The sequence below is a fragment of the Bison bison genome, unplaced genomic scaffold (genome assembly GCF_000754665.1).
Source record: "Bison bison bison isolate TAMUID 2011002044 unplaced genomic scaffold, Bison_UMD1.0 scf7180017864305, whole genome shotgun sequence".
In the NCBI taxonomy this organism is placed as follows: Eukaryota; Metazoa; Chordata; class Mammalia; order Artiodactyla; family Bovidae; genus Bison; species Bison bison.
In genome coordinates this window covers 1,844,204-1,854,628 of record NW_011494877.1, presented here as the reverse complement: position 1 = coordinate 1,854,628, position 10,425 = coordinate 1,844,204, and the positions used below count along the sequence as shown (strand labels likewise).

At 36.0% G+C, this 10,425-nt stretch overlaps 1 protein-coding gene across 1 annotated transcript in view; it reads left to right on the top strand.

Annotated features, from left to right (window-relative positions):
* The window catches only part of TMCO1 (transmembrane and coiled-coil domains 1), a 56,437-nt gene that overhangs the window by 28,901 nt on the left and 17,111 nt on the right, over nt 1–10,425 (top strand). The window contains exon 6 of the mRNA XM_010851978.1: nt 7,374–7,518. Within this exon, the coding sequence (XP_010850280.1) occupies nt 7,374–7,518 (145 nt within the window). The remainder of the gene's footprint in view (nt 1–7,373; nt 7,519–10,425) is intronic.

Sequence of the window (10,425 nt, the reverse complement as noted above, 5' to 3'; positions counted from 1 at the left end):
AGAAAAGTTTTTATTAATTTCTGTTTTTAGATTACTGTCCTCTGGGCTTGTGAATGGTTCTTTCTGTATATATTTGTCATCACTAGAAATTATGTATCTGTTTAATATTTGTAAATCTAATAGTTGAAAAATAATATGTTTTTTTAATTTGCAATTTCTGGTGATGTTTAGCATCTTTTCATTTATTTATTATGCTTTTACTATTTCTAAATTTCTAGCTCATGTTCTTCCCCTTATTTTCTTTTTATAAGAAGTCTTTACATATTAAGACTCTTCTTTACATATTAAACTCTCCTTTTGGAGATACATGGAAAATATTTATTTTTATGTCACTTTTCTGTTGTATAAATAGTACCTTTCTTATACCCGATTATATAGTTTTTTCTTTTTTATATTTAAATAAATTTTGTTTCATCTGTAATTTATTTTGGTGTTTAGTTTCCAACTTTACCAAGCTCTTTGCTGTTGTCAGTACTAGGCAGGGAGTAAATAATTTGTTTTCCCTGATGATTTGAAATGACTAGTTTATATCACGTAGCTTCTGAAGCTTATGCTGTAGATCTTAACCAGGAATGTACATCAGAACCAAAGAATTTTGGTTCCAAAATTCTAAAACAAGGATTTTCTTAGGCTAGTGAGACACAAATACTTCTAAAAAATTCACACAATATAGAATAATATAGAATAAAAAGTGAAAGTAAACCCAAATGAGTTAAAAACTTATGTCCACCCAGAAACTTTCACACAGCTTTATTGATAATTGTCATAACTTGGAAGCAATCAGTTTATAAATGGATAAACTGTGGGAATATCCATACAGTAGAATATTATTCATTGCTAAAGAGAAATAGGCTGTTGGCCATGTGAAGACATGAAGAACCTTAAATGCATACTATTAAGTGAAATAAATCAATCTGAAAAGGCTACATACTATATGATTGCAACTACATGACATTATAGAAAAGACAAAACTATGGAGATAGTAGTAAAACGATCGGTGGTTGCCAGGAATCAGGTATGAGGGAGGGAATAAGCAGAGCACAGAGGATTTTTTTTTAGTGTAAAACTATTCTGTGTGATACTTAATGGTGATACATTTTGCTATACATTTATTAAAACCCAAGAATGGTTCTTGCCTGGTCATTCAGTGACTAAGACTCCACACTCCCAGTGCAGGGGGCCTGGTTCAGTCGCTGGTCAGGGAACTAGATCCTGCATGCCAGCACTAAAGATTCTTCATGCCACAGTGAAGACCCAGAACAGCCAAATAAGTAAATAAGTGCTAAAAAAAGAAAGAAACAAGAGTGAGCCCTAATGTAAACTATGGAGTTTGGGTAATAGTGAAGTACCATCGTAACTTATCAGTTGGCAGTTATGAATAATGCTTCCTTTTTCCAGCTTTATTGAGATATATAATTGACATATAATATAGAATACTATGTACATTTAAGATGTATAGAGTGATAGTTTGACGCATACATTGGTGCATATATTGCAAAATGATTACCAAATAAGATCAGTTAACAAATCCTTCACATAAATATCAGTTTGTTGTGGTGGTGGTAAGACTAATTAAGATTTACTCTCTTAGCAAATTTCAAGTATATAATACAATAATATTAAATATAATTACTATTCTGTACATATATATTTCTCATGTCTAGGATTGTGAGCACCTAGAAGTTAAAGGCTGTAACTATTTTTATAGGCCCTCATGTGAAATGAAAAGTCTAATGCATATTTTGGGACTTCCCCAGTATAAGACTTTGTTTTTCAGTGCAGGGGATGTGAGTTCGATCCCTGGTTGGGAAACTAAGAGCCCACATGCCTTGCAGCCAAAAAAACCCAAAACATAAACAATATTGTAACAAACTCAGTAAAAACTTTAAAAATGGTCCACATCAAAAAAAGTCTTAAAGGTCTAGTACATATTTTGATTGTACTGAACAATCACTGTTCTTTCGCATAATTTCTCTTAGTTTCACCTTGATCATCTGTTTATTGTAGAATGGAATATATTACCTGTAATACCCATTTTCATCTTAAAATGTGTTGATAAGAAAAAAGCCTCAGCTTAGACTGTATGGGAAGGACTTGAGCTCCTAGATTGCAAGAGAAGGAATAGGAGGCACTGTATTTAATTATCAATTATTTATTTCTATTTAATTTCTCTTCTGGATTATTTCCATACAGTCAAAACATTATAATCTTAGAGAAGCGATCTTTAAAGTCATTTAACACATTACTTCTGTGTCAGTACAGAAATCCCTCCAATAATACCTCTAGCAGATAATTTTCCATCCTCTTTTTAATTATTTTCAACAGTGAGGAGCTTGATGGTTTCTAACATAATATAGTTTATCAATAGTATGTAGGGTTTGAAAATGGTTCTTTTTATTGGGCCAAAATACACCTTCTTATTCTGTTCATAAGTAGTGGTCCTTCCCTTTGGAATTGCAGAGAGTAAGTACACTTGGAGAGATAACCTATTATAAGCCATGTCTCTCTCTGTACTTTTTCTTTCTCTCCCCAACTCTTTTCATTATTAGGCTAGACACCAATTCACTTAGCTATTCCTGTAGCAAGCTTCCAATCTCCTGAAAAACTTAATTTGAAGGGTTTTTTTTTTTAATTCATTTTATTCATTTTTGTGGCTGGTCTAAAGTCTCATACTGTTTCTCTCACCTCCCATCCTCTGGCAACCACCAATCTATTTCTCTAAGAGTTAAGCTTTTTTTAGATTCCACATATAAGTGATGTCATACAGTATTTGTCTTTCTCTGTCAGACGTGTACACAGTATATATATACATGTATAGATGTGTGTGTGTGTGTGTATATATATGTGTGTGTGTATGTATATATATATATATATATATATATTTCCTTTATCCATTCATCTGTTGGTGGCACTTAGGTAGTTTCCATATCTTGGTTATTATGAATACTACTGCAGTGACATGGGAGTACAGATCTCTTTGAGATAGTAGTTTATTTCAATTTCTTTGGCTAAATAGCTGTAAATGGGATTTCTGAATCATATGGTAGTTCTGTTTTTAATTTTTTGAGGAACATTCATGGTGTTTTTCATAGTGGCTGTACCAATTTACATTCCCACAAACAGTGCCCAGCATTTGTTATCTCTTGTCCTTTTGGTAATAGTCATTCTAACAAGTGAGAGATGAAGTTGCGTGGCTTTAGTTTGCATTTCCCTGATGGTTAGTCGTATTGATCATCTTTTCATGTACTTCTTAGCCATTTGTATGTCTTTTTCAGAAAAATGCCTATTCAGATCCTCTGCCCTCATTTTAATTGGACTATTTGGAAGAGTTTTGCTACTGTACAGATCCTTATATAATTTGGATATTAACTCTTTAACAGATATATGGTTTACAGATATTTTCTCTTATTCCATAGTTTGCATTTTCATTTTGTTGTTTCATTTGCTGAGCAGAAGCTTTTTTGTTTGATGTGGTCACATTTGTTGAGTTTTGTTGCTTGTGCTTTTGGTGTCATACCCAAAAAATCTTTGCCAAGAGCTGTGTCAAGGAGCTTTTTCCCAATGTTTCCTTCTAGAAGTTTCATGGTTTCATATCTCATGTTTAAATTCTTAATCCATTTTGAGTTAATTTTTGTGGGTGGTTTTTGATAGGGGTCTGGTGTTATTCTTTTGTGTGTGAATATCCAGTTTACCCAGCATCATCTACTGAAGAGACTGTTGTTCTCTCCTTGAGAATTCTTCGCTCCCTTGTCAAATACTAGTTGACAGGGTTTATTTCTGGGCTCTTCATTCTGTTCCAGTGGTCCACATGTCTGTCTTTATGCCAGTGTCATATTTGTTTGGTGACTGCACATTTGAAATCGAAGTTTGATGCCTCCAGCTTTCTCAAGACTGCTTTGCCTATTCAAGCTCTTTTGTGATTCCCTATGGGTTTTAGTATTAATTTTTCTATTTTTGTAAAAAGTAGAATTTTGATAAGAGATTATATTGGATCTAGGGATACTTTGGATAGTATGGACATGTTTTTTCTTTTTAATATTTATTTATTTATTTATTCTGCTGGTTGGATCTTTGTTGGGCTGCTCAGGCTAAGTAGTTGTAGTGCACAGGCTTAGTTCCCCTGTAACACATGGGCTCTTAGTTCCCCAACCAGGGGTCAAACCCATAGCCCTCACATTGAAAGGCAGATTCTTAATCACTGGACTACCAGGGAAGTCCCAGTATGGACATTTTAACAATATTATATCTTCCAATCTGTGAACATGGATATCTTTCCATATATTTGTGTCATCTTCAGTTTATCAGTGTCTTACAGTTTTTAGCGTATCTTTCACTTCCTTGATTAACTTTGATTAAATAAGTTAATTACATTAATAATGCTGTTGTAAATGGGATTTTGTGTGTGTGTGTAGGGCTTCCCTGATAGCTCAGTTGGTAAAGAATCCACCTGCAATGCAGGAGACCCCAGTTTGATTCTTGGATCTGGAAGATCCTCTGCAGAAGTGATAGGCTACTCACTCTAGTATCCTTGGGCTTCCCTTGTGGCTCAGCTGGTAAAGAATCCACCTGCAATGCGGAAGACCTGGGTTTGATCCCTGGGTTGGGAAGATCCCTTGGAGAAGGGAATGGCTACCCACTCCAGTATTCTGGCCTGGAGAATTCCATGGTCTGTATAGTCCATGGGGTCGCAAAGAGTTGGACACGACTGAGCAACTTTCACTTCACATAGACGTGCAACTGATTTTTTTAGGTTGATTTCTGTCTTGAAACTTTACTGAATTCATTTATTAGTTGTAAAAGGTTTTCATTTTGGTTACAATTTCAAATTAAAAATAACAAGAAATAAAATGACTATAGAAGGTGAATTTGGGTGTGCATATGTTAGCAATAAGAAGGATAAACATTTTTGTCTATATTTATTTCAGCCCTGCTTCTTACAGTTAACTCTATAGAAAAATAGTAGAGTGTCATATGTAGAACCAGCATACTGTAAACAGCATATATATAACAAGGAAATATCGCAACAACTATAGATCATACGTCTTATGAGTAAATGGGAATATCTCCTCCTGGAAAAGTTATTTCTTTTGTTTTGCTTTTATGAGTTTAGTAGACAAGAATGATTACTTCTTATGGATCTTGCAATATTTTTTGTCATATCCAAGTAACAGCACTTTATGGTTGAGCCCTTTCCCTATGTAAATATATACTAGGAAGGCAGTTCAAAGTAGTAAGTGTATAATCATATATATTTATAGAATGTGTCTATTTCATTCTGTTCTATTTTCTGTGGAGTTCAGCTATGTATGAAGCTCGCAATATTTATATTTTATAATTATACATTTATAAATATATAATATTTATAAATATATAGAAATAAATATTATATATTTATAAAGCTCATATCTCTGGCACCTCAAAACTCACAAGTTTATATGGATGGATATTTAGGAATTTTTTTTCTCCAAAGGAAATGATAGTAATGCTACCTCTCTTTTCCCCCTCCCTCTATAGAAACATTCTAAATACCAAGCATTTTTTTTTTTTTTAAGGGAATGTTCTTGGACTTCCCTGGTGGTATGGTGTGTAAGAACCTGCCTGTCAGTGCAGGGGACACAGGTTGGATCCCTGGTCTGGGAAGATTCCACATACCGCAGAGCAACTGTACCCATACACCACAACTACTGAACCTGCATTCTAGAGCCCATGCTTCACAACTGCTGAGCCAGGTGCTGCAGTTACTGAAGTCTGCGTCCAGCTCTGTGCTCTGCAGCAAGAGCAGTCACCGCAATGAGAAGCCCATGTGTCACACCAGAGACTAGCCTCTGCTCACCACAGCTAGAGGAAGTTCACAGGCAGCAATGAAGACCTAGCACAACCAAAGATGAATAAGATAAATACATATTTTCTAAAAGCAAATGTTCTAGACATTTTAACTGGAAGTAGAGACTTTATTTGGATAATTTAACTGATGGCGGTCATATACTTTTCTAATACTGTGAAGTATCACTATCCTTAATCACATTAATTTTATAATTCTCTTTGTCTGATTATACAACTTATTGAAAAGTATAAAAAAAGCTCATATCCCCAGCACCTCAAAATAAACAGTGATATGTACTTCTTCTAGCTTTTTTATAAGCTTTTCCTCTTTTCAAAACATCTTTCTTTTCTGTTTTAGAAAAAATAAAAGGAATTAATTTCAAATATTAGAAGTATGTTAAAAGTTATAGAACAGTGTTTTGGACTCTGTGGGCGAGGGAGAGGGTGGGATGATTTGGGAGAATGGCATTGAAACAGGTATAATATCATATAAGAAATGAATCGCCAGTCCAGGTTCGATGCAGGATACAGGATCCTTGGGGCTGGTGCACTGGGATGATCCAGATGGATGGTATGGGGAGGGAGGTGGGAGGGGGGTTCAGGATGGGGAGCATGTGTACACCTGTGGAGGATTCATGTTGATGTATGGCAAAACCAATACAATATTGTAAAGTAATTAACCTCCAATTAAAATAAATAAATTTAAATTTAAAAAAATAAAGTTTTATTAAAACAAAAAAGTTATCTCAGAATATTATGTATACTATTTTTCATTCACCACTGTGTACATTCCATGAATTTCATGTTTAAGGTGTATACTGGGAATCTTTGACTCTTAGAAAAGAGGATTCTTAAAATCTTATTGATCTCATGGTTTAGAACAGTGCTTCTCAAAAGTATGGTTTGGGGAATGCTGGCAGTTTCAGACTTTTAGGAGGTCCTTGAGGTAAAAATTATTGTAATAATTCTAAGATTTTTTTCCTTGCCTTCTTCACTTTCATTCTCTCATGAATGTATGGTGGAATTTTCCAGAGGCTTCATAGGGTGTATAATATTGTAACAGCCCAAGTAATGAAGCAGCTATGACATTGAGGGGGAGGAAGGAAGAAGCCTTTCTTCTTGGTGAATTCTTTTTTTGTATGGAAAATAACGTTATTTTCCATAAAAATACTTGTGTTAACATATACTGAGTATTACTGTCTTTTAAATGATTTGACAAATATTTTAAAATTTCTCAGTTTTAATTTATTAAATAGTAATATTGATAATAGATGAAACCTCTAAATAAAACCTTTTTGGAGTCCTCAATACTTTTTCAGCATGTTAAATATCCTGATATTGAAAAAACTAAGAATCTCTAGTTTAGAAAAAGATTAATGGGAAAAAAATCTCCTTATATCCTTATACTACAGATATATTTTTAGAATATCACCATTTCTTGGTTTTTTAGAGATCAAGAGACTTAAAGTTCTGTTTCTGTCCCAGATTCTCTCCGGATCTAAGTTTGTCAGCCTTCTGAAAATAACAGTCCTCTGTTCTTTCCTCTTTAGATTTGATGGCAGAGTGGTGGCAAAGCTGCCTTTCACCCCCCTGTCCTACATCCAGGGACTGTCTCACCGAAATCTGCTCGGGGATGACACCACAGACTGTTCCTTCATCTTCCTGTATATTCTCTGTACCATGTCAATTCGACAGGTGAGTGCCCACATCATCTGTTTCATATGTACATCCTTTCTTGCTCTCACACCCTAAATTAATGCCTATTTCTGTAATACTGGAAGTGTCTACCTGTTGCTACTGAGATCTTTCAGTTGCTTGTTTCAGAATTCCAGCATATCATCTGAAACTGTTTTAAATGTATATAGTTTAGATCCCCGATCCTTAGGGATGGAAAGTGGTCATAAAGTCAAACGTGGTTTTCATCTCATTTTGAAGAGCGCTCTCAAGTCTCTTCTTTATGGCGGCTATCTAAGGGTAGAAAAGTAAAGAGTGGACTTTGCCTTCCCACTATCATTACTTCTTTATTATTCACCAGTGCCTTTTGGCTCTTCAGGAACACAAGTAAACAATAATTTGGTGACTTTAAGTTAGTCACAGTTGAGGTAAAGTTTCAGGCAACACGATGATCGGATATTCATAGTGAAAAAGAGTGAGAACTAAGTCAGATAGTATTGTGAGAGCCTGGAAGAGAGACTTAGCATTCAGTTAGTGGCAGACTATTCAGGCAGCAAGGTTGAAACAATAAAGTGGTTTTTGAGATGGGACTTTAAAAAATAAGAGAGGTTAAAGTCTCTTGCTCTAGAACTCTTCATATTTCAGGGCATTATTCAGTATTTGAACATACTGTCATTCAGTAGGCATTATATTGGGGAGGTTGGCACATGCAAGTATGAACATGATTATTTCAATGTTTGTTGCATAAATGATCCAGAGTTGTTTTTCTTCTTCCTCTGAATATTGTCTGCAGCAGCAGGTTTTTGATTGGTCTGACGTGTGAATCAGTAGGAAATGGAATTCTAATTAGAAGTTCACAAAGATCTTCATGATCTTAGCACTTAATGCTCTCCCTACCTCATCTCTCACCTCATCCAGCACTCCAGCCATTCTGACGTATCTGGCAGTTTTCATTCTCCACTCACCCAGACTTGCTTTTTGTGAATACTCTTTCTTCTATTTGGATGTTTCCCACCTTCTTCTTTTGCATGTTAAATGCAACCAAGTATTCAGGCTTCTTGGAATCATTTTCTGATACTTACTGCTTCTGAAGGATAGATGTGAGGGGGACATGACCACATGCAGAAATAACAGAAAACTATTAGAGTAGTCTAGTAAAAAATCACTTTGTTCTAAATTATTACAGTGCTGAAATGACTGAAGAGGGGACAAAGTTGAGAAATAGAGGTAAGCTAGCAGAACTTAATGATTGATTCAATGTGAGAAAGAAGAAACTAAGGTGACTTCAGCATTATGGCTTTGGTGACCAAATGGAGGATGCGAAAAGAAGAAAGAGAAGTAGGTTGGTAGGAAGATGCTGTTCGAGTTGTCTGTGGGGCAGTTAAGTGAGTGTGTCCAGCAGGAAGCTGTATTCTTGTGGTGGTCTTCAGTCACTCTGTCGTGTCTGACTCTTTGTGACCCCATGGACTGCAAGCACTGTCCTTCACTATCTCCCAGACTTGCTCAAACGCATGTCCATTGAGTCGGTAATGCCATCCAACCACCTCATCCTGTGTCGCTCCCTTCTCTTCCTGCCCACAGTCTTTCCCAGCATCTTTAGCATTTTGGCTTATCCAAGGTAAAACCCAAGACAGTGACAACATGATTCTTTTTGTTGGTTTAATAGAGGTCATTGATAACTAGAATACTGCTCTTAAACGTGATTAAGAATGAGATATTAAAATTATAACTAGAGACAAAATATTAATGTGAAGTCAAGTGGGCCTTACGAAGCATCACTATGAACAAAGCTAGTGGAGGTGATGGAATTCCAGTTGAGCTATTTCAAATCCTGAAAGATGATGCTGTGAAAGTGATGCACTCAATATGCCAGCAAATTTGGAAAACTCAGCTGTGGCCACAGGATTGTAAAAGGTCAGTTTTCATTCCAATCCCAAAGAAAGGCAATGCCAAAGAATGCTCAAACTACCACACAATTGGACTCATCTCACACACTAGTAAAGTAATGCTCAAAATTCTCCAAGCCAGGCTTCAGCAATACATGAACCGTGAACTTCCAGATGTTCAAGCTGGTTTTAGAAAAGGCAAAGGAAGCCGAGATCAAATTGCCAACATCCGCTGGATCATTGAAAAAGCAAGAGAGTTCCAGAAAATCATTTATTTCTGCTTTATTGACTATGCCAAAGCCTTTGACTGTGTGGATCACAATAAACTGTGGAAAATTCTGAAAGAGATGGGAATATCAGACCATCTGACCTGCCTCTTGAGAAATCTGTATGCAGGTCAGGAAGCAACAGTTAGAACTGGACGTGGAACAACAGACTGGTTCCAAATAGGGAAAGGAGTACGTCAAGGCTGTATATTGTCACCCTGCTTATTTAACTTATATGCAGAGTACATCATGAGAAACGCTGGGCTGGAAGAAGCACAAGCGGGAATCAAGATTGCTGGGAGAAATATCAATAACCTCAGATATGCAGGTGACACCACCCTTATGGCAGAAAGTGAAGAGGAACTAAAAAGCCTCTTGATTAAAGTGAAACAAGAGAGTGAAAAAGTTGGCTTAAAGCTCAACATTCAGAAAACGAAGGTCATGGCATCTGGTCCCATCACTTCATGGGAAATAGATGGGGAAACAGTGGAAACAGTGTCAGACTTTATTTTTTGGGGCTCCAAAATCACTGCAGATGGTGACTGCAGCCATGAAATTAAAAGACGCTTACTCTTTGAAAGAAAAGTTGTGACGAACCTAGATAGCATATTGAAAAGCAGAGACATTACTTTGCCAACAAAGATCCATTTAGTCAAGGCTATGGTTTTTCCAATGGTCATGTATGGATGTGAAATTTGGACTGTGAAGAAAGCTGAGCACCGAAGAATTGATGCTTTTGAACTGTGGTGTTGGCGAAGACTCTTGAGAGTCCCTTG